This window comes from Nyctibius grandis, chromosome 5 (assembly GCF_013368605.1).
Source record: "Nyctibius grandis isolate bNycGra1 chromosome 5, bNycGra1.pri, whole genome shotgun sequence".
NCBI lineage: Eukaryota > Metazoa > Chordata > Aves > Nyctibiiformes > Nyctibiidae > Nyctibius > Nyctibius grandis.
The window spans coordinates 47,886,069-47,911,000 of record NC_090662.1 but is presented as its reverse complement, the minus strand read 5'-3'; the positions used below and the strand labels follow the sequence as shown (position 1 = coordinate 47,911,000).

The following is a 24,932-nucleotide window of genomic DNA, read 5'->3' as shown; positions in this document are numbered from 1 at the left end:
TTTGCTGCAATGTTGTAGCACATGTATTTGAAAGGCTGCTAAGGCAGTGAAGAATTGCCAAGGGATAACTGAACCACAAAGGCTGTAGTCATAAAGGAGGACAGAGCAAAATGGAAGCTAGAATTCCAAGATTTGTTTTGTAGGAATGTAAGCAAATTTTAATACTACATTAGCATAGTCCCTGTCTAATTTGTTTTTCACTACAGCTTGTTGCTGAGAGCATTCTTTTGTGTTTCACTCGGCAGGAGGCAGCTGAAAACGTGTTGTTAAATAGCAGAAAAAAAGACTTTTGAAGGACTATTTTTTCTATGCTACCGACACAGTGGGGTCTTTATTCTTGCTCCAGGAATAAAAATGTCTGGTCAAATGGTTGAACGTGTTTAATATAGAGCATTCTCCTCATAGTGTAACTGACTGGCCTATACATAATTTTACCAAATATTTAATACTGCTGTATTAAAAGTATATTTTAAGCTTTGAGAATTATGTTTTCCATAACACATTCACTGCAGTCCAGAGAAGCTGCAGATGCAGGAGTTGGATTGGTATCTGATCAACTCAATAGAAATATATCTATGTATATATGTATATGTATAAAATGAGAAACCACATCAATTCTGTAATTATAAAAATGTATATATCAATAAACCATGTGGATTTCTTTTGTATATAAGCAATAAGAATAAAAAAAATAACATATAACTATTAAAAATACAACCAACTCTTAATTAGCCATGGATGGCTTATTTAAGATGCAGAATAGCTGTGCTTGGAGACCCTGGAATTGTGCATAGCTGGTCCAGCAGGGTTTAGTGTTTCAAACACAGAGACCTCTCAAACCCAGCTGCATTACATCCATGCTTAGCTCAGGTCTAGAAGTTGGCACTTTTGGACCTTTCTGGGTCATTACCAGACCAGAGCTAAGCTAGTCTCAGGAAGAATCCCTCAGTTTTCTCTCTTCACTAATGTCTTCTATTACATGGGCGATCCTTTTATATAGGGTATCCCAATTCTGTCTAGCTAAGAACAGATAGAAACCTCACCTTTTGTATGTTAGGTGTTCAAAGGGATGTCAAAATGCACCAAGAAAAAAAAAAAAAAGAGTTGGGAATAGATGAATGCATTCAAAAAGGGGAAGGAGCTGTATTGTTCATTGATGTTTTCTATGCCTTTTCGATGCCTGTCATCGTGCTTCACTGTTGTTACCCTTAACAAAAAGGCATGGTTGCATCTGTATTGTTCTTACACGTACCTCTGCATATTTAACAATTTTTTGATCCATTTCTAGGCATGAACTTCTGGAAGAAGCTCGGAGAAAGGGTTTGCCTTTTGCACAGTGGGATGGGCCAACAGTGGTTGCCTGGCTGGAGGTAAGTGTTGGCCATAATGTGGAAACGTGAGTCACGTTTGTAGGCTGCTTCTGTGTGCTCGACCTTACAAATTCTAAAGGAGACTGTTAAAGTCTCCTCCTCTCTCCCCTGTGCACTGTGTCATGAGCACTAAGCAGATTTTGACACTGGGTGGTGTAAATCAGAGACTAGAGATGAAAAAAGTGAGACAGGATTACACAGGGAGATGAGGACAGAAAAAAGGGGTTATCAAATGCACTCAAACCCCAAATTTTTGAAATCTTATAATTTCTCAATCTCTAAATATCTAGGAACCCCACAGACAGAGTTTCTGTAGGATGATGTGCTAAGGAGAAAACAAAAATTAGCTATCAAATTTTATTTGAGTTTAACACAAAAGTTACGTCTTCAGCATTTTTAATAAATTTAAAGAATTTGTAACTTTCTGTCTTTTTAAAATACAATGGGAAAGGGCTGATTTACCTAGATATCACTCAGAACAGGAAGAAGAGGTGCTCCTCTTGGCACTTTCACCTGGGATGTACAGATGCGGGTTGAAATCTCTCTGATTTGACAGGCAGTGCCTTCATCTCAGAAATCTGATCTGCAGAGAACTCTCCTTTCTTTGTAGAGCCTAAATGAATGGATTTTGGAACCCAACATTCAGAAAAGCTGTCCATCAATTTTCACAAATATCAATGAATGTTTTAGGTGAAGGAACTATTAAAAAAATACTTACCCAGATGCTGAGGGGAGGAGAAGGCAGAAAGTAAGGTTGTTCTTACACAAATACACAGTCACTTTTACATGGCAAGGCTGTTATCAGTTCAATGCAGATACAAGCTCTTTGTTGGCTCAAGGAACAGGTGTCTATTCCTTGTCTATACTAAGCGTCTCTATGTATTCCTACCTATTCTCATGTCTGCTGTGGGTATTATCCATTGATCATCAGATAGAATTTGTAGAGTTTTTCCCTTCAATTATGAAAAGGTCCTCCTCCAAAGCTTTAATAGGAGTATATTCAGGAAATAAATGAAGGATGAGGAATGAAAGCAGCTAATGTCTACAAAATTTCTGCTTCATGTTGGAATTGCTGAAGGTACCTAATGAAAAAGATGAAATGAAAACTGCAGAAAGTCAGTTCAAGGGTTTGCTCATGTCCTTGAAAAATCAGATGGTATCTTCCTTCTAAAAAAAAAAAATCTCTGTTAATATGGAACGTTCATTAATTTGGCCACTACCTGACTTTTTCATATGACTTTGAGAGTTCTGTAAACAGATTTGTATCCATCAGAAATATTCAATATTACAGTCAAAGCTGATTTGCTGGAAAGGTGAACATACAAGGGTCTATACATTTCTGAATACTGAGAAAAATCTGCCCTTGATGTCCTCCGGCGTGATCCAAAATTTGAAGACGTTTCTGACAAGTTAAGCCCTAATCTTTCTTTTTGCCTTGATTCTTAGCTGCAAAATAGGCTGTGCTTCCTACTGTCTCAGAGAGAGGCTGTAAAGAGAAATTGATGTCTGTGAACTTCTTGGGAAATGTGATGAAAGTAGCACAGGAAAGCCCATGAGGAACTTTTATGTTGCAGTATTCAATGCAGATTGAATAGTGATGATAAAAAGGTATGAGGGCAGAAGTACTGAATTTATTCAGTGAGCATTTAGTCAGCAGATGGATACTGTGTGCGTTTCATACTCTCCTGGGAAAAATATAATATGTGACCCTTGGACTAAAAAATGAATTAATATGAAAAGAGACAAAGGCCCAAATTAAAGAAGTATATGTGATTGCAATGGTGACATTTCCAAACTTTTCAGGGCTTAACTTTTTGGCCTTAGAATTTATTCTGGTCATTTGTATGTAGCACAGACATAGCTGAGGTATATTTTAAGAACTGTGGGTTTTCTTAACTAATTCTGGAAAAGTATATCAGTCTTGATATCTGGGTTCTCTGCCTAGAACAATTACTATGCCCTCTTTTTAGAGACTGTTTTTGTCTAACTGTATTTTTTGGTAGAGACAGCTGTTTGTTAAAGAACTGATTTACCTAATTTGTTAAAGGACTAATTTACCTAATGAGTGGCAAACATTTGAATCTATTTCTGCAGGGTGAATAACTCCCAGTATTTACAGTTTCCTGCTATTCAAGTGCATGTATGAAAAAAATTAATGTCAAATTAAATGAGAATATTAAATACATTTTAAAGCTATGCATAGTTTCTTTATGGCCCTTTGTTTAAGTGCCATCTACATAATTCTTTTTTTTTTTCATTTTTTGACTTTCATGAAACTTTGTATTTCATCACAGTTAGCTGGAATTAGATCATATTTGTCTGAAACATGATGCAGTCATTCCTCAAGCCCTGTGATATATCCGGAGTCGGTATGGAAAAGCCTGTCTGAGCTCTTTTGGAATCTGACATTCAAGACTTTTTTCTCTGTGACACACAAGTGATCTAACAGCTGTCTTTTAAGTAAATATGTCCCAGACAAGGTATAGACTTGTTAATAACCACACAGTACTTCCCTGTACTGTGAGAAATTAAACAAAAATCCTTTCAGTTTGTCTCTGCTTTCCAGATTTTCTAGTGAATTTACTGATGGCATATTTTTAATAATTTCTGTTACCTTGTGCCCTCTTTTAGTAAGCCATTATTAAGAGAAAAAGTTAAAAACATGAAATCGTCTCATTCTGATGGCCTGTTCGAGATGTACCGAGAGAGAGAGTTCTTGATGACTTCACTTACAGTCACAGATGCTTTATCCCACTGAAATTCAAACACAGAGAGTTGTTAATTGCCATCTACCTGGAATTAATTAAAAAAATTTGAAAATGTAGAATATAATATCACATAGTATCACTGCATTGTATGTTGATGTTTCTGTTTCAGAAACAGTAGAATATTAGCTCTTTTGCTGCCCAGTGGAAATCTTTTGTAATACATTATGCTTCTTCATCCCAATGGGGAGAGCTATGTACTAAAAAATGTAATTCACAGCACCAAGCCATGTGCGATAGTAATCTGGAAAAGAGTGAGGAGAGAGGACAGGGAAGGGCTACTCTCCAGAGAGAAGTATCTTCTCTCAGGTTTCACAGAGCCTAGGAGTCTCCTGGAGTTAAGCACCTAGAGAGGTATGTCTTTGTTTTCCATTGTGTTATCCCCAAAATCTCAGTGATTATGGCATTCACTGCTTATGTCCTTCTCATGCTTTTCCCTATAGTGTAACGTATTTCACACTGTGACAAAAAACTTCCTACATGTATGTATCCCTGCTATGGAATTGTCTCCTTTGGGAGCAAAGGTCTGTAGACACTGACAATCATATTAATGAGGCAGCACGAAATGAGAAAGCTGAGAAAACCTAGAAGAATTCATACTCAGGTCCCAGGAAAGACTGCTGTCGTACTCATTTGTGTGTATTACCATGCTTATTCAGATTGATAGGTGCCTTGATGATTAATTTTATTTGAGAAATGAGCAATGCTTTGGATGAATGTGTCCTTTCTCTCAACAGCTCTGGCTAGGCATGCCAGCCTGGTATGTTGCTGCCTGCCGTGCCAACGTGAAGAGCGGAGCTATTATGTCTGCTTTGTCCGATACTGAGATTCAAAGAGAAATTGGAATCAGCAATCCTCTTCATCGCTTAAAGCTCCGATTAGCAATCCAGGAGATGGTATCGCTGACAAGTCCATCAGCACCTCCAACATCCAGAACAGTGAGTCTTGTTCAGCTAACTTTTTCTTCCCCACTTCACCCTGTAGGAGGCTAGAGAAAGACTTTTATAGTATGAGAGTGGCTCTATGGTAACACACACTTCACAATCAGTGGAAACTGTCCTAGGGAACTTACGAGGACCTGTTCATCAGTCGCTTGATTGTTAATCGCTGATATTTTTCCTTTAGAAGATATTCTTTTTTGTAAGATGTGCTTTTGGTTAACTTTGATGTTATCTAAATTATCAGTACTGAGCATCTTATTTGTAATTTTGCCTGTATTTTTGCCTTTCTCTTCCTTCAAGTCATCTCTCCCAACCAAATCAGATTGTGTTTCTCTTTCTGTTTGTTTCTGGGGGGGGAGTGTCAGGCAAGGCAGGAGAGGGGAGAGGTTATGTAGGAACACAGCTCTTTTGACTCTTGTTCCCATTCCTCTTTTTTGCATCCTTTCAAATGTCATCTAATCTGAGTCAGCTGGCTTTAGGTTCTTCATGCTCTTAAGAGAAGCAGTGATTGGAGGTGTGAAGGGAGAGTCTGGAAGGAAGAAGTGGAGCGTGTGCATTCAGTGAGGAAGGGGAAGAGTGGCAGCAGATGGGAAGGAAGCAAGTAAAGAAGAAACACAGAGAGAGACAGGTCTGAAAGGAAAGGGGAATATATCAAAAAGGGCAAGAAAATACATTAGGGGAGAGTAAGAATGTACGTGCTATAGATAAAAAGCACCTTTTAGTAGAAAATGAAGAAAAACAGGCCAAACTGATGAGGAGCAAAAGAAACAAGATAACGAAAGGGGAGTTTCAAGCTGAGAGGCTGATGGTGAAGGCTATGAAAGAAGCAACACAGACTGTGAAAAAAAAAAAGTCAAGCAAATATCAGATCAGATGGGAAACATGGCACAGAAGTGAAAGACAAAGACTACTACTCAGGTAGTGCAGCCCAGACTTCTAATACTAAGATGAAAATAATAATGATGTTAATAATAATAATAATATTGTCTTTTGTAATCTCTCACCTTCCTGGAATTCATGGAGAATCTTTTTGTGGAAATGAGAATTGAGATACCTTTGAGGGGTATGAAAACCACTTGAGTTACATGAGCAATTGGGCAACAGGACTCTCATGTTCCTATTGACTGGCCTCTTATCTTCACATTGCTAAGGTTCTTTAAATATGATAGTTCCCCATCTGATATTTTCTCCCCTGAGAATGGTTGTATATGTCATAACCGTGGTAATACTATGAATCGTAATGGATTTCACCTAAGTAAAGCAGTATAGACTCAATATGATGCTGAATTACTAAACAAAATTCATTTTGATTTTAAGAGCATGAGAGCATGTTTCAAAGCATAAGCACATTGACATGAAATGAGAAAATAGTACATGCAAGCTAGAAACATTGGGAATAATTTTGCCTTGTTTTTTTAATTCTCCCAGAGTAATTGGCAGCACAAAGCTGCCCAGCCCTGGCACGTGTATTTCTGAGTCCCAAGTCTTTCTGCCTCCCCTCTTAAGAAAGGAGTTAATTTACTTCAGCTCTCAGGAAAACACAGCACATTTCACCTTATGTGCACAGGAGACTTCCACACCCCCTCCCTGCCTCATCTCATTGTCCTAGTAATAATCAGACTGAAGACAATAGGATGAGGAAAAATCATTTTACAAGTGAATTTTCTTGACATTTTTGATTTACAGAAACATGGGGAAAGTAATAATTATTTAGATTACAATATGAGCGTGTGATGAGTGCAGAATATTTAGGCTGGAAAATCTTTGAGAACTGAAGCTTATCTCCAGACTGAGCTATGAGCTAAAGGTTGTATTTGTCACTTATGTGTGAAATGCGGCTTTAATTATTATTCTTTCCTTTGTGACGGTGCTCTGCTGGATTTCATCCATCAGTTCTAGTTGAAATACTCCATCACGTCTGTTCAGAATCCTCTAATGAAAGATACAAACCAAGTTGTCTAAAGTTGTCTCTAGTTGCAGCTCGGTAGAGGCAAGAACATGGTTGTGCTGATGGTGATGCTATACGCTGTTAACTTACAGTGGTGCTGCCTTTCTTCTTTACCACTGCTTACCTAATGTGGATCCCACCTGCCTTCCTGCGGGCGTTGTCCATAGCCCTCAGGCAATGTTTGGGTGACCCATGAAGAAATGGAAAATCTTGCTGCTCCAGCTAAAACGGTTAGTCTTTCCAATTCCATTTAAAATAGTTTCAGTGCTCGAAAGAGAACTGGGATGTATCTGCTTTAACGCAGATGCTGTATCTTCTGAGGGATGCTTCCCAAGCACGCCATTAGAAAGTCGCAGGGAGTAGTGAAACTGAATTTAAAGAACACTTACATCATTTCTCAGCAAAAGGAATTACAAACTGTATTACGATAACAAAAATTGTGTGAACCTAAAACCAGTATTGAAGTTTTACAGTACATAATAGTTTCACTGCCAGTGTGAAACCTCATTTAGTGAAATGAAATTGTCGCAGTTAGAAGTGCAACATTTCCCCTGTACTCTACTCCCTAGTACCTCTTCTAAACATAGTTTTATATCTGCTGAAATAGAAAGAAAATAAGAAAAGGCTTGAGAATGGTGCATTAGACAACTCAGTGTTTTCATTAATGCTGAGTCTTTCATGTCCATACTCGTGTATTCATGCTGTTTGATTTTGAGTGCATGGAGTGTGCCATTTATTGATTGATTTTTGTCAAACCTCTCCCTGCTTTTGGGGGACATAAATAAATATTAATAGATTTTATTCAATAGTTCTGAATTTTTTCTTTTATGTGGAATGTATGTTATTTTAGGTTTTGGTTTTAGCATTACATCATAACAACTCTATAACAGTGCTTATAAAACATAATACAATCCTACAGTGAGATGTCTGAAAAACACATCTTCAGTTTGGAAAACTTTATAGTCAGTCCAATGCATAAATGGTGGAGGAGGTACTGAAGCTACATTTTGATGCAATAAAGTCTTTTTCTTAGAAATTTATGCTTGCTATACTATTTTAAGTTTTCTCATGAACACTTATGAGGCAGATTCCCATCAATATTTTTTTTTCTACAACTGATCTAATTTTCAATTTTATTATTGTTGGTAAAGATAAATACAAATATCACAACACTCAACTGACCAGAAGTACAATTGATCCTGTTTAAAACTGGCCAGCCAGAAAAATATAGTTTTGCCATAAAAAATGTTCTATAACAAGCTCCATTACAATACATTCACAAGAAGACAGCTTTTTATTGTCAATGTTGCAAAATCTGACTAGAAACAAAAAATGGCATCTCTAGTGCCCAATTTTGTAAGTAAATTGTTGTGTTTTAATTGTGAAACCATAAAGTGTTTAAGATAATGCTGTAAAGTTTCACTACGCTATAATGATTTTATATCTTGAAAACTTAGCTAGATTTGCCCTACTAAGATTTTATGGGTTTGATCTCATAATTTTTAAGGTAGTTTAGCCCAGGGCATTGCCACTGACCAGAGTTATGTTATTGGCACATTTTACATGTATGTTTTCATTTGTACTATGATTAACATACACATGAAAACCACGTCTTTTTAATAACTCATTTTTATTGTCTTTTTACCTGCTTTACTAATTGCTTCCTGCTGATAACACAGAAAGAGTCTGAAGAAGGCAGCTGGGCACAGGTATAACCCTTTCACCTGATTTTTTTGAATGGAAAGCTAATAATAATGTAATTAACAGTATATCAATATGCTTAGAGGAGTACAGTATTATGACATTGTCTTGGTGATTGAATTATGCTTTACACATATTAGAGTTCTTCTAAGACAAAGAAAATATTATTTGGACAGGTTTGCTAGGTAAAACACAGAGGTACATATGCTGTACATATTTTTTCTTAAAAGAAATGGCTACGTTCCAGAGATGACATCTACCTCCCAGCTAAATCTAGAAAAAATATTTTCCCCATTTTTGATAATAGGCTAATAAATTATGCCACGAGTTTGAGATCTAACACTTCTAAAATTACACCAGATTTTTTTTAGAACAATTGTATAAATCACACCCAGTATCACTCTACAAATAGGCTTGTATAATAAGGAACACAATTTTTCACTTAGACTATCAATTACTTATATTTTTAAACTTTCCCTCTAATATATGCACACTCTTACACAATCTTATTATCTTTACTTATGGCATTCCTTCTCTCTTTAAAATCTCACAAGAATGAGACATGAGGGGACTATATTTTCCCCCACAGAAAATATATCCGGCTCGCACTGTTTTATCCTTTTGTCTATAATGACAGGAGACATTAAAAACAAAACCAAAAAGATAGTTAGGCTTGAAAGTGATGCTCAAAGCTGAGCACAATCCTATTGAAGTGTTAATCTTGCAATTTATGAGTTCTCTTTTCTGTTAAGTTTTACTAATACCAAAATAATTGACAATAGTGAGATGTAAAATCTATTTTGCACCTTAATTGTGCAACCCGTAAAAAAAATAGCTCAATATGCATGTGTTTTTTTCATATACTTTCTTCCTCACCCTATTGAAATTTCATCTATGAAGTAGCTTAATGCCTGAATGCTAGCTTCTAGGAGGAATCTGGTTTGCTCCTACCTTAAAGAATTAATTTATTGAGCTACACATATGATGCACTTACTTAGGTTTAAGCTGTTCACAACTGAAAATATCTCATTAATAGAATGTATTTGGTCACCTGCTCTGACTGATGGTGAAAATAAGCTTGGCTGACAAACACCTGAAATTAACTTTTAGTCTCAAAAGGACTACAGGTGTGTAACCATGAAGTGTCATTAGATCCTATTTAGGAAATCCTAGCCCCGACTAAACAGTGACACAAACTTCAGTTGATTCCCTGGAGCCATGTTTGTATTACCAAGCTCAGTGTAGGATTTGCCTAGCATAAATATTCTAGAAGGTCAATTGAAAACAAGTAAGATTATGAAACAGACACATTTTGATTATGTAATAAGTTTGCTTGCATTTAAAACTCAAAGTTGAAACTATGATTTCTTATTACAAAAAAATTGCTTAAAATTTACAAAGACAGAAAACAAGACATAACAGGCAAAACTACTATTAATTAGTAACAAATATCTCACAGTCGCTTCCACCTCAAATGTGAAAACATTGTAATAATGGAACGCTTTTCTTTTAGACAAGATTTGTAAGCTAGGAAGTCTCACTAGAAACAAGCATAGCAGGTAGATGTTCTGTCTTCAGTCTGTGGTGCAACCTTGAACAAACTCAAGAATTTATTGCCCCTCTGCTTTTTTTTTCCTATAGACCCTGGCTTATGGTGATATGAATCACGAATGGATAGGTAACGAATGGCTCCCCAGTCTGGGTTTACCTCAGTACCGAAGTTATTTTATGGAATGCCTGGTAGATGCGAGGATGTTAGATCACCTGACAAAGAAAGATCTGCGTGTGCACTTAAAAATGGTGGATAGCTTTCATCGGTATGTTTGCACAAAGACTACACCTATAAAGACGTTTATGTGTCTGATGTAGTGCTCAGTGCTGCACGAAATAAATACACTTGCTTTCTGTTGTTCTGGTTTGGAAAACCACACAGAAAAGCGAGCACTGAGTGTCAGAAATCTGAACTGAGAGGGATTCCTTTAGCAATAGCAACCGCATTGCAATTATGTCTCCCATAACTAAGATATTGGTACAGATAAATTTCATAATGAGTGGGGAACTATTAATATATAAATAAAGCCTTGACAACACAGAAACAGTAATAATTTATTAAGTGGTTTAAAGTATCAGAAAATGGTAGATTAAGGTTTGAAGCCCTGAGATCTCATAATAATGAAAAGCTATTGTGTGTAGCACATAAAAGCTGTTAAAAGTACAAGCAAATTGACAGTTTTTTGGGTTATCTAGGGGTATAGCCAGGAAGCTAAATTGGAAATATGGAAATAAAGGCATTTAGACTTTAGGGAGAATGATGTTTATGTGACAAGAAGTGGATTTTTTTAATGTACTGTCTGATTTGTCACTTTTTTTGAAGCCTGATTTGACAAAACATTTCATGGCTCACAAGGGCTGGCTTTTTGTGAATATGATCTTTAATATTTTGGGTTTCTTATGCTAGAACATTTATTCAAACATACTCATTTTGGTTTTGTCCATTTCATTTTTGAACTCTGTGGAGGTTTTTTAATGGTTTTTCTCTCCCCTCTGTCCTCAAGATTTGCTACATGGGCACCATGAAACACCTCATGTGATATGCATGAAATATACATCCTACATATGTTCCCATCTTCAAAAATATCTTTATTAACTCTGTAAATGTTTCTCTTTAAATAACAGAACAAGCTTGCAATATGGAATCATGTGTTTAAAGAGGTTGAATTATGATAGAAAAGAACTGGAAAAGCGAAGAGAAATGAGTCAGCATGAAATAAAAGGTGATAGTTACTGGGAATGAATACTGGGAATGTTTCTCTTTTGAAGCTTGACACTATTAACCCCTTGTCATGCCATTTAGCAAAGCATTTAAGCACATGCTTTAAGTAAAACTAACATAAGTCCATCTGTCTTCAGAACACAAAGCATCTCCTTAAATTAGGCACAGTTGAGTACTTTGCTAAACTGGGACTGCAGTTCTGAATGGCTGTTTGATACATATATTTTGCTAAATTCGATTTTGGGGACAGATCTTATTCTAGCCTCTTTCAGTCTTGGAAGCAGAAGGCCAAGTAGCCTGCAGATCAATGGGACATGCTGGGGGCAGCACTGGGAAGTTGGAGCACTTGGCACCCTAATGCTGTGCTCCTGCTTTTGAAAACCTTTGCCTTTGATTTCTTACTTCAAAACGTGTATCATAGAAAACGTTGCTTAGAGGGGTGGCCACTGAGGCAGTTGATTGGTACGTAAGAAGAGTTTCTAACAGAACTGACCTTATCAGAAGATTTAACAGCTGATTTAAAAGTATTTTTCTGTGTAAAGCTCTCTAGAGCAGTTGCATGGTTCCTTTTGTATATAACTATTAGGGTTGGGTTTTTTTTCCATTAACAAAAACAAATCCTTTGATTCCTTTAAGCATTTCCAGTTGTAGAGACTGACAGCAGTTAACACTTCTCAAGCACAATGCTGATTGGAAGAGATTTTAAAAAAAGGGAATTAGAAGGAGGAAAGGCTATAGTGAAAGCGTGCATTTGCTCAAAGCAGATGATGGCATGCACCAATGCAAAGACTTTGATTTGGGTGTGGAGGCATCAGTGTCAGTCAGCCTGAGTGGGTACAGCTGGAGACTGGTATGGGGGAATTGGGTATTGGTCTCAAATTCTGGTGTTGCTTCAATGCTAGTCACCACTAGCACAAGCGTAATAACCCATAGCCACCTTCACCCTGTCGTGCATCGGTCAGCGAGACATGGTGGGATTTGGTCTCAGTGATCCCTGGCTGCCATGCTGTGTTTCAGCTGATCCTGACCCCAAAGTCTGGATGTTCTTGGTCAGGCGATGGAGAACGCCTGCTCCCAGAACAGCTACAGCAGCTGGACTTGTAAGGGTTCAGGAAAAACCCTGATCACACAACACTCAGTATTATGTTTCCCACTCACGAGTATGAAGTTCAGTATAAGCAACTTCCTTTTAATCTTACAGGCAGGGTAGGATACTTTTTTTATAACAGCCAAATCCTCAAAAATGGTTTCCTAGTTCATTTTTTTGCCTTAGCTTTATAATTGGCATGGACCTTAACAGTTCAACCAGCTTCTGAACCAAAAATAGTTTTAGTCTCTAAAATTGTGAACTCATCATTTGCTTTATGGCATGTTATAAAATGGCAGGTGCTGACCTGACTCTCTAAATGTTTAATACAAAACTCTTAAGTGAAGCCTTGAGGAATGGGTATTTCTCCTGTGCCCTTGCACTGTTAAACTGCAAAATCTTGCTTAAGAATTGAAAAGGATGTCTATAGGAGGTGGGAGGAATTGCATTCTGGAGATGCCCTCTGGAGACACCGTTCTCCTTTGGAAACATAACGTAGAAAAAACATGTAACTTGAAGGTATCTAAAATCACCCAGTTACCCCTCACACCTTGGATTTTGAATAGGAGATACTAAAGCTATATGAATAGTTTGCTGGCATTCCTCATTTAAGAAATAAATCAGTGTGACATCCACAGTGCATGCACATCTACATGCATGCACCTGTACAGTTTGGAAGTTATTGGGTACCAGGAGACTGAACCGGCGTTTATGTCCTTACAGATGTGCTGGTATGGAGCAATGATCGAGTCATACGCTGGATACAAGCTATTGGCCTCCGAGAATATGCAAATAATATTCTAGAAAGTGGTGTACATGGTTCACTTATAGCACTGGATGAAAACTTTGATTACAGCAGTTTAGCTTTATTATTACAGATTCCAACACAAAACACCCAGGCAAGTTTGCTCGTGCTACTTCTGGTTAATCTGTACCCGTTATTGCCTTTTATTCCTCTTCAACCATTTTAATTTTTTACTTTGGTATCTCTAGGCACGGCAGATCCTTGAGAGAGAATACAACAACCTTTTAGCACTAGGAACTGAAAGACGACTTGAGGAAGTAATTAATTTTATTTTCAGTACTTATAAAATATCACGGTAAAATATAAAAATTAAATTGAATGCATGAAGACATGTTAATTCACACATTCGTTAAAAAGAGTCAGTTACAGCTTTAAGAAAAAATTAGGAAATGCCAGTCAAGGTTTTTAAAGTAACCTCAGTATGGCTACATATTCATATCATTTTGGATGCTAAATTTGAGACTGCACTCTTACCTTAAGATGAACATTTTTCATAGAGGAAACATGCAGAAAGGTGTGGAAGTTTCACTGGCCAGAGCAAATAGGGACTGGGGAGGGATGCCTGTGCAACCTAGTCTTTAGGACACTTACACTCTTTCTTTTAAAAAAAAAAAAAAAAGAAAAGAAGAAGAAGAAAGAAGAAAGTGGCTTTTTGGTGGGTTTTTTTTTTTTGATTCTTCAAAGTTAATCAGTATGTCATAGAGTGGGATTTGGGTCAGTTATCTAGGATGGGGAATCTCAAATCCACCTATGGGAAATATTCATCTTAAGAGTCCAGTGCAAAAATGTTCAAGTCTTGGACTGCTGCACGGGAGGAGGAATAAAACTTTTAAGGACTTGCTGAAAATTTGAGATGCCTAAAAATTCTATGCATGCATATGAGCGTTTAATTCTTTATTAGCACTTCACATAAGCCTCCTAAGGCAGTAACAAACCACTGCACTTTCTGTCACTGTATGTGGAAGCGATCTGACTTTTAAGAAAGTCCTACTTTAGCTGATGCTAAAACCCTCTACTATATCAAGCCAGAGATTTAAGAAGAGTTTTCCACCCTAACATTTAATATTTCTAAAGCATTTACTTTTACAAGAATGTCTTGAATGCATTGCAGTTACTGGATGCAGTGCAACAGAGCAGGGTAGTTGTGGAATACGTTTGACAGTGGGAGAGACAGCAGACAGCAGGATAATTAATTAAAAAATTTCATTTTGCTTTATCAAATACAAATCTGTGTGTTGACAGAGCGACGACAAGAACTTCAGACGTGGCCCCTCCTGGCGACGACAGTTTCCTCCGCGCGAGGTTCACGGGATCAGCATGATGCCGGGCTCCTCGGAAACGCTGCCAGCTGGGTTCAGATTAACCACCACATCAGGGCAGTCGCGGAAGATGGCGACTGATGGTACGCAGTCATTTCTGCACTTACTGTTGAGAAGCAAGAGGCTTGTTCTGGCATGCTAAACTGACTTTTAGTGCATGTCTGTCTTGCACCAGAATGGCTGCGTTCATCTAACTAGGAGGAATGAAGTCTGGGAGAGCTGAATTAGGGAATGGAAAAGGACTGACTTGGCATACTATTGATTTTTTCAGGTTTGCTTCAGACTGTCAGTGTTTATTTCTAAAAAAAAGAAAAAGGCAGGCAATCTAGCCATCCTAGATCTGCAAAGGAAACATTCAGAAAGAGAGGAATTAATTCTCTGCCTTTCATCCAAGATTGCATATAATATCTAAGAAAATTTTTCAGCTCATTAGCCTCTCTAGCAGGTGGAGTGTATTTTAGAGAATGAACTTAGAAAGGGCGGTCATCACCTTTATTTTCCTATTTGACTTTCAAACAAACTAGCTTAGCCTTGACCATCAAAAAACTCAAGTTGCTAACAATTAATAGCGATCAGATGGGTACTGCAGTTAGCAAATACTGAATTTCAGGTACTAATTGAGTTACTGTCTACCAGTCATAATTTTCTCTGGCAATCTTTTAAGTTCCAAAAGATGAACTAACTCAGCAATGATTTGAAAAGTAACAAGCAGATCATAATTAAAAAAATAAGTAAAATTTGAAAATCATTGTAAGAGGGCAGGGAGAAGGGACAAATCCCACTGCAGCTATTCCTTCGGGTATATGGATGATAAAGCCATGTATACCTGCCTGAAGTTCTGAGAAGTACCAGTACACAGACTGGCCCAGTTCAAATACTGCTGTTTACTTCCTAAATTCCTGAGAGAATTTAGGTCTATTAATAGACTTGTCTCAAAGTAATTTAATACACTACTTGTAGTGATTACATTCTGAATGAACTTGGTATGACAATATTGCCATCTAAATTCCATTAAAGCCATCTAAATTCCATTAAAGTTTCTCACTTTTAAAACCAATACTTTATAGTTGCAGTACAGATGGAATAATTTACTGATTGCATCACTGAATTCCATTGACTCCACTGCTCATGTGCACGCTTTGCTTTTAATCTTGCACTTTTTGGCCATGATGAAGCTGTAAGACAAGAATCCATTCCAAGGCAAATTCCATGTACAAATAAAGGTAGTAGCTCCCTAGGCATTTCCATGGCCCACATTACTGTAGTAGCTAAGAACCTTACAAATAGTCATGGATTTCATCTTCTAGCCATGCTGTAATATAGAAGATATTATTCCTGTTTTACAGATGGGTAACTAAGGCACAGGGAGATTTAGTGATTTAATTGAGGACTTCCAGACAGCTTATTATTGAGCTGGGTACTCAACTCAGTAGACTTAAAGGTCTACTTAAAGACCTACATCTTCATCCAGGGTTTGGCTTCCTACCTCCCAGTGCTAAGAACGCTACAGTATTTAAACAGCACGATAGGTACAGTATTAGGACTTCCAACAGAATTAAGACAAAATTGAGTTTTAAACTGTATTCACTTAACACAGATTTCAATAGTACACCAGACATGAAGAAACTCTGAGTTCTGAACTAGACCATGCCCAGATCATGTCATGGAAAGCCACAGAGCAATTTAATAGCCATCCTTCCAGTGGGAAACAGGATGATTTATTTTCTTCATGATTCTAAAGAGGTTCTGGTTTGTTTCTTTCTTTTGCAATTTGCAGTTGCTTCATCACGACTGCAGAGGTTAGACAGCTCAACAGTTCGCACATACTCATGCTGACAAGGCCTAGCAAAGAAGCCAGCACTGAATTGTTGTGAGTATTCATAAGGGGCCATCATGAAAGCTCTTTATAACTGCACACTACACCCAATATTCCTTGGCATTATTCATGCAAGAGCCTGCATGGAGCAGAGGACCTAACTCAGACTCACTAGGGTGGTCATTTGATCATGACAATAGTGTCAAGCTCAGTCCAGGAGACGCTATGCTATTCTTTTCCCTATCTCAAACAGCAAGTTCTTTCTGCGGAAACCACTCCAGCAGATATAAGTTTTCAGACAACTCTGTTCAGATGATAGCTCACACCAACCATAACATATTTTGTATGCCTTGAAACTTAGCTACAACTGGGGAGACAGCAGTAGGCACAGGGAGTGAATTTACTTTATAAGAACTTGAAGTAGTTCTACCAGGAGCTAGGGAGAGAGGGGGAAAAAAAAAAAGCTAGTAAAGCAGAAGATATTTACTTTTTTTTTTTTTTAATGAAAGGTATGGCTCAATGTAGAACATCAGGTAGCTGCATAAAGCTAGAACAAAGCTTCCTCTATACAGAAAATCTTCCAAAGTTATCTATTACTGAGATTCTTGCATTTCTCAAATCATTCAGAATTGACCAGCAGCAAAGAAAGGACATTCTGAGGTGGATGCAGCTTTGGATCAAATCTAGTACTGGAATTCATGTTGCATTTCTCACCACTTATCTTTTGAATATGGCTATGAATCTCTCAGATTATCTTTTGAATATGGCTATGAATCTCTCAGATTCACTATTCTGGAGTTCTGTGGAAATACACTGCTTTCTGCTACATCACAATTTTTGCAAAAAATACTAACATGATAAGCGCTTTCATCAATATGGCACCATTTCATGCTAATATCTTGTCAGTAAAACAGTTTTCTTTTCCACTTACGTTACTCAGGGGATTGTAGGGGAGCTGGAAAGAATATTTTGATAGCACCAACACCTCACCAGGCATTAAACATGCTTTGATAGCTGTTACATGTTGTAGGGAAGGTATGCCAGGATCTGCAAGAAAGTCCTTTTTTTTAGATTTCCAGGACTGGGAGAGGCTTGGGGCCATTGAGACTTCACTAATTTTGGGCATGTTCAAAAAGTGCTTAGGAACAGCATATGTTACCAGTGAAAAACATAGACTGCTCAGGATCCTACTGATGACATGAGCCTTACTTCATAGACCTTCAGGAGACTGCAAGAGTATAAAATCTTAATCTAGTCAAAAGGGAACTTTTCATGCCACCACTGAAAAATAACTGCAGTAGTTTGTTTTGTTTTGGTTTTTTTTTCTAAAATAGGTAAGTTTAGCAGCTGGTCCTACAAAGATGATGATGAAGCACATAAACTATATAAACCTTTTAATGTGTACTTATGTATAGATTAGAGCTTGGGGTTATGTCAGTAAAGTCAATGACAGTACTTTCACTGGGTTCAGTGGGGGTAGAACCTGATAGCAAAGATGCTTATCTTTTCTCCTGTATGTTTCAGAATTGCAATGTTGAAAGCAATAAAGTATGAGCAAGAAATTAAGTTCAAATGCCAAGCAACCTGTTAGGCCAACAGCAATGGGCCAGGCATATGAGGCGGTATTTTTCCAATAGGTTTGAAGAGTGCAACAAGGGCAGAAACTGAAAATTGGGTATGTTCACAAAAATTAATTTAAGATTATCCAAACTGTTTATCCCCACTGTATTCAAAAATCTCTAAAAACTAGAAATACACAAACAGAAGTAAAGTAGCAAACTTTACTGGCACTGTATATATATGGGGGTTATGTATTTTGAGCAAAAAGATGTTTATACAAAGTAATACAAGCTATACAAGTTAACTTCAATTTCTATAGGAGTATTAGTAGTGTTTCAAGTATCAGTGATATGTATCACATCGCTACTTGCTGCTTGTCCACTATTCTGCCAATTACATTCTAATCTTAAATGCTCGAGCACTCTATATCAAATGTACATCTAAATTGTAAAGGCTAATATATGAGCATGACTGACACTAATATACTACTTTTCTTTTCGCTTACCATATACTCCTTTCAGAGAAGCAACAAGGTGGTGTGAACTAGAACTTTAGTATAAGCAGTGTTCATAAGTGTAATTTCAAAATGTCATGCAAGTTAGAAATCAAACAGCAAGTTAAAATAATTTTGGATTTCAGTAATTATAGAAAAAATATGCAGGGAAAAGATTTCCTTCATTTTGCTTCATGAGGCTTGGAAACTTGAACAAATGACCTTAGTCTCAAGGATGAATGGAATAAAAACAAAATTTTGTGATCACAGTTCCCAAGTAACAGTTTCTTCATGGACAGAACTGATTGATTGATACCTGGACAAAAGGGAAGATTACTCATTACAACATGCCTCCTGAAATTTCCAGATCCAGGTCAGACTGAGACCCAGGCTTGTAAAACCTTGCCTAGAATACATCAGTAGTTGTGTTACTCTGGGGACTGAACTATCAACTATCTGAATGCATAGAATCAGGGACTGACTCTAACCAAGCAGCAGAGGGGATGGATAGCTGGGTGAGCTATCACACAACAGCAATATAAGAGAATTTTTTTAATACTAAATGGGAATACGCATCTGAAGAGCAGACTGAAAACAGAGCTGCAAATGGGTTGCAGATGTAACAGATGAGACGGCCTGTGATGACAGCAGGCTGCAGATTCTTGCATTCTGCTACTCACTTTTCTTACAGAGAATGTCAAAGCCTCGTATTTCAAAACGGTTTATGCCAACAATACCAATTAGGTACAGCCTTACAGTATTTCTTCACAACAGCTGGGTTCAATTCATATGTTTTCAAGTTGCTTTTCAGGTATTTTTTTAAACATTTGTTAAACCACCACGACAAGGTGCCAGAAACCATGAACTGACATTCTCAGAACAGTTACATGAGCATACTCTGCACAGCCTGGTTTGAGTGCACTCTCAAGATCAGAAATTTAAGAACATTTAAGACTGCTGGTGCATGGCCATTTAATCTTGCAAAGAAGTTTACCGTAGAGCACAAGTAGGTCAAGCTTTCTGCTGTGGTGGCTGGATGTTGCCCAGCTGAGTATCTGTGGTGCCATTACACAGCCAGTGGAGTTGGCAGTCACACTGTCTAAGCTTTCCCAACACTTTTATGAAATACTTGTCACCACCCAGTCAGAAGGCTCAGCCAGGACAGTTTTGTTGCCACAGGCTGGGGCAATCGAACATACTAGTTTCACTTTTACACTCATGAAATGTCAAAGGGCATTTGGCAAAACCAACGATGTACTTTATCAATGAAGGGTTCCAAAGAGGATTTGTAAAGACAGATGGAGAAGAAGAGTTCCAAAAAGATGTGAATGATAATCTGGAAAGAGCTGGTCCATAGCAAAAAAATCGTCAGGGTGAAAAAGGTAAATGCTACCGAGCTTCAAGTGACCAAGGAGAATCACAGAGTACAACAAGGTCTATATGCTTAAAATGTGTGTTCAGCCTTATGCCAAACAGGCAAAGGTCTCCAGATGCAGGAAACTAACCCCAGTGCTGAATCAAAACATTAAGAAAACAACTGTAAATTAACATAGGTGGGAGACTGTTTTGATCTAGGACAAAAATCAGCATATGTTAGTAAAAGATTAAAATGCATTATGAATAGATTTATGTTGCAGATCTAAAATTAAACAACAAATGCATGTCTCCCTCAGATACTCAAACCCCATGTTTTAGTAAAACATGCAATAGTTTAATTAGTGCTGTAATATTTTCTGTTGTCATTGCATCCTAGACCAAATTAAAATCAAAGAATCTCATGAATTAATGTTTGTTTATTTTTTCCCTTAGATGTCATCTCTTTCTTCTACTTCACCTGAAGTGCACTACCAATACTTAGGAAAAAGAACATTAAAACTCTGCAAGAACAGGGTAATAGGGAAGAGAACACATAAGGTTTATCAGACAAACAGACATGATGTTCCTTTCATGTATTGGTTAGTTTAAAAAAAAGGATAAAAAAATACCTAAAGTACTACAAAAAAAAAAAGAGAAACAAAACAACCTCCCCCTTTCCTCTCAGCATCTCTGTCATCAGAAATTTGGCACATCCAAAGCTTTTATCAACTGAAGATACTCATTTTTACATTGTTCCATCTGTTTTATTGTAAAATACTAGACATTTACGTATTTACTGTGTATGTATTTCTTTTGAAATGTGTAAGTCTTATGTAAATGGATATAAATATGATTTTTTAAAAATAAAATCTATGGTACATGGGGTCTCAGTGCAAACATTTGACAATACAGCGTCAATAATACTGTTTGTATCTTTCCATTCCACCATTTTTACAGTTTTTGGATTGTAACAGTCAAATGAATATGTTTAGCAGAGTTAGAAGCTTCAACATGTTCCTACTGAGAAAAATCTGTCAATATTTAGAGCTGAACACCTGCCTCTGATGATGTATAATAGAATGACATAACCTGGAACTGGAGCCAAAATGGACCTCTACAGACAAAATGGAAATGTCAGATAGCTGTAGAGAAGCTCCATGATGGCTCACCTCTTAAAAACAAACAAATAAACCCAGAAGAACTGTTTACAAAAAAGAAAACAATTTAATAAAACATGATTTATACAAAAACCAAAAACTTTCTTCTATGTTGCCTGCGGACCAAGAATCTTGCTTTACCAAGAGCCACCTTTTCGTTCCAGGACCTTCAGACACCAGCCAGCATTGGAAAATTAAGTCTAATATTTGCATAGAATCAGATTCTTGTTTCCAGATACATTCAACAAAGAAAATGAAAGAGAAGCCAAACCCCATCATTTCTTCATTATAACAGGGCATTAGACAGGCTCCTGTCTAACGTTATGCTTTTAGCCAAGATGGCCTTGCTGAGACTTCACAGAAGTCAGTTTTATCAGAGGAAATAACTGAAAGACAGCGTGATTAATATATAGTGTATAAAAGTTTAGAAGAGCAACTATTACCTGCTGTGGCTTTATTTGGTGGTGTTATTGTTGTTTATTCTTTGTTTAAATGGGAAGTTTCAAAGTAAGACCTACTTAATAGTCATTTACCTATTTGCTATTTTTCTGCTGCTTGATCTTAGCTCAAGACCTGTCTTTTAGTTATTTCTTTTAGCAGTTTGATCTGCAATGTTTGCACGTACATAAACATTTGTTTTGTCTATTTTCATTTGGCAAACTTCAGTCAATCAGATGGTGAAAGATTTTTCTCCCCCAATGTCAATAAAAAAATTCAGTGCTATTTGTGTTTATAAGTCTATTAAGCTTGGTACGTAGTAGCATTAAAATAGTTGGGATGCCAGATACTTCTCATAGCTGAGCAGAAGCACGTTTTGCCACAAACAGGTATGAGTTACGATGGATTTACTGGTCAGAATCTGCCACGAGAGGGAGCACGGACCTTGCTGATGGGTGCGATATGATGGCTTGGGTTAGCACACAACTGTATAGATGTGACTCTGTACAGTTCCTCGGGCTTAACCGACATCGCTGATGATGTTCCTCCTTCTACTCCCTCAACCTCCTTTTAGATTGTTTTAGTTCAGAATGTCACAAGTAAAGCAATGCAAACGCCATTTGCAGTGGTTGCAGCATCACTTGAATACACTTCCCCTTGTAAACGCCAGCTCCCATTTCACAGAATTTCTTTTTCAGCCCACATCATCACAGCTCACGCTCAAATTCAGGGGGCAGAGGGGATTGAGGTGTGTTGGGGAAAAGAATGAGCAACATCTTGCGACCAAAGCTCCAGGTATCCTGCCCTAGGAGTACAGCACTCCCAAATCATCTATTGCCACAGTGGAAGAAAACACCAGAAGAATTAGAAATGTATTTTTTAAAAGAATATTATTGTGACTTCAGTTTTGATCTAAGGCTAATATATAAAAATCTCCTAGTACATCCCTGTCTTCCCCATATGAGCTGAAGCTCTACTCTCATCAGCTAGAAATTGTGGCTATGCTAACCATTGTCTAGTTGGCTCCGACCCTTTCAATAGACTGGGAATAATTATTACATCAACCTCTTCCAGCCAAGTTTCAAAAACTCCCTGACCATTCAAATCTACCCACATGCTTCTCTCTAAAAACTATATTAAAAAAATCAGTGCTCTCCTATCACTTGTTAAATGGGCTTGTTCTTCCTAGATGGTATAACAAGGTTGCTGGGCAGCACCAGAGCCATGCACAAGAATGACTACTCCTTCTCCCCTTCTCCAGCTCGACACAGAGCTAAAGCTGTAGACAAAGCATTCTGCAATCGCAGTTCCTCGGCAAAAGGCTCCTCTGGAAAAAAAAAAAGCAATACCCGTGAAGCAACTATTTTTCTATACTGTACTGCTGCAATAAGGTGGCTTTCTTTGGGTTTTCTGAATGCTGATGAATGAGACATTTGGCATTTCTGGAATCCTCCACAGTACCAGGGCGGTAGCAGAATGAGTACACCTGACCACTCTGCCACCCTCTTTTATCCCAGTCTTGATCTGAAATGATTCCCACCAAAACAGAAAAAAGAAGAAAAAAGAAAATTTAAAAAATAAAATATTTGTTTTAAAAAGCTCAGGATTCCTCAGAAAGCAGAAATAAGTTATTACAAACATTTTTGTCATTTTGTCATGGAGACACTTTTAAGAACACAAACTATTCAAGCTCTTCACAAACAGTTCAGATGACAGATAATTGTATCTTGTCATTATTATTTTACTCGCTGTTCAGATTATGATTTTCAACTATATCAAATAGCTGAGCAGGGCAGCTACCTTATCATGCAATTATTTGGAAAAAAACCCCATCCAGCACAGACTGAAATTAGGCTGTTTTTTTATATGGCTGTATGACCTGGTTCAACACGGTTGGCTCAGCTGCATGCAGTCCCTAGTGCAAAAACACATGACTATTTATTTATTTCCTATGGCACTGGTAGGGCTCATTGATGAGGCACAAGGCAACACCAGGGTATGGCTCATGTTAATTAGCACCTATCTACCACCTTTTAGCTCCTACATCAATCTGTTAATTTATTTTATCACTTAGCAGTGCTATCATCCTTACTTCTACCCAATAGGAAATAACAGTACTTCTGGACTCTTGAGGACACGCTGCCATAACAAAATATGTCTAGACTTAACTTCTACCTTAGCTTAGCCTAAGTATGGAATCTCTCTTTTATACCAACATCATCGGAATTTGCGTATTGCTTACTGTTTCTTCCTCCAGAAAGCATTGCTGAGTTTGAGTAACTTCTCTGCTTTTAAACTTTTCTGTGAACATATATTTTTAAGAGGAATTTCACATTTATTGTTCAGTGAACACCCTGCAGCTTGAGAAGTAATGCATTTAGAGAGCGTATCCTACATCCCCTGGTTTGTTGAGAGCCCTGTAAGTATTTTGAAACAGCCTATAAAGTCAAGAATGGGCTGCCTGGTATCTGTATTTGCTAAATTTCTTGGTTATATATATATATATCTCAGCGAGTCTGAAACATCTAATTATGTCAGCAAAAGCACATTCTGGTTATCCTCATCATAAGCGATACAAACCACAACAACAAGACTACCCGAAAATGTAAAGGGTAAATGCCTGCCTTTATTTAAAATACATGGGTTTTATTGAGTATTACTAAGGACAAATTAAGATTTTCACAGATTTGAAAGCCAAAAATTACCTATCATTATACAAAACAGACACTTCAGAAAGTTATTGAATAAAAAAAATAGAGGCATCTAATTTATAGCAGAAAGACTTAGAAAAATAAATATCAGTGGAATCAAGAAAACTAATTTAAAAAATTTAAAATCTATAAAAATGTAAAAGACATAAAGGCTCATATGTTAAAAGTGAGGAGAATTTATGTCTGCAATAATTTTCACATTAGAATTCCTATTTATTGGTGTCCTCAGTTCATAACTTACCTTTTGTAAGCTGTTCTAGCCAAGTTCAAGTTACTGGTCACATTATAAAATAATGGATTGAAGTGTAAGGTTATATGGCATCATATGAGATAATCCAGTCACTCCTTCACTTTAAGGCTATATAAATGTATGAATTCTATTTGCAATTCTTAGCAATCTTAATATCCGCCATATAATGACAACATCCAGAGACTTTAGTATGCTTCATTGGCTGTGACAATGCAGTAAAGAACACAGTAACATTTCTGAAGTAAAAAAATTTAGTCCCAAATCATTGCTAGTTTCTAAAATGTGGTATTTCCTAACAGAAAGTCTCTTTGTATACTTCAGTAACTGACATGTTTGTTATCAACCTATTATCCCATTTAATTTTTCTTTAGCACTTCTTCAATGTGTTTAAACACGGCAGCATCTTCAATGGTCGGTGTTATCTGAAAAGGAAGAATATAGA

General features: G+C 37.2%; 2 protein-coding genes across 6 annotated transcripts in view; one reads left to right on the top strand and one right to left on the bottom strand.

Annotated features, from left to right (window-relative positions):
• Positions 1-20,727, top strand: part of PPFIA2 (PTPRF interacting protein alpha 2) — a 244,068-nt gene extending 223,341 nt beyond the window's left edge. The window contains exons 20-29 of the mRNA XM_068402092.1: positions 1,289-1,370; positions 4,873-5,073; positions 8,704-8,733; positions 10,367-10,542; positions 11,402-11,499; positions 13,309-13,484; positions 13,579-13,647; positions 14,633-14,792; positions 16,487-16,579; positions 20,388-20,727. Coding sequence (XP_068258193.1) covers positions 1,289-1,370; positions 4,873-5,073; positions 8,704-8,733; positions 10,367-10,542; positions 11,402-11,499; positions 13,309-13,484; positions 13,579-13,647; positions 14,633-14,792; positions 16,487-16,545 — 1,051 coding nt within the window. The 3' untranslated portion in view covers positions 16,546-16,579; positions 20,388-20,727. The remainder of the gene's footprint in view (positions 1-1,288; positions 1,371-4,872; positions 5,074-8,703; positions 8,734-10,366; positions 10,543-11,401; positions 11,500-13,308; positions 13,485-13,578; positions 13,648-14,632; positions 14,793-16,486; positions 16,580-20,387) is intronic.
• Positions 20,728-24,178: 3,451 nt separating this feature from the next.
• The window catches only part of ACSS3 (acyl-CoA synthetase short chain family member 3), a 106,306-nt gene continuing 105,552 nt past the window's right edge, over positions 24,179-24,932 (bottom strand). For all 5 annotated transcript variants that reach the window (XM_068400853.1, XM_068400856.1, XM_068400854.1 and 2 more), the window contains one exon: positions 24,179-24,912. In XM_068400853.1, the coding sequence (XP_068256954.1) occupies positions 24,847-24,912 (66 nt within the window). In that variant the 3' untranslated portion in view covers positions 24,179-24,846. The remainder of the gene's footprint in view (positions 24,913-24,932) is intronic.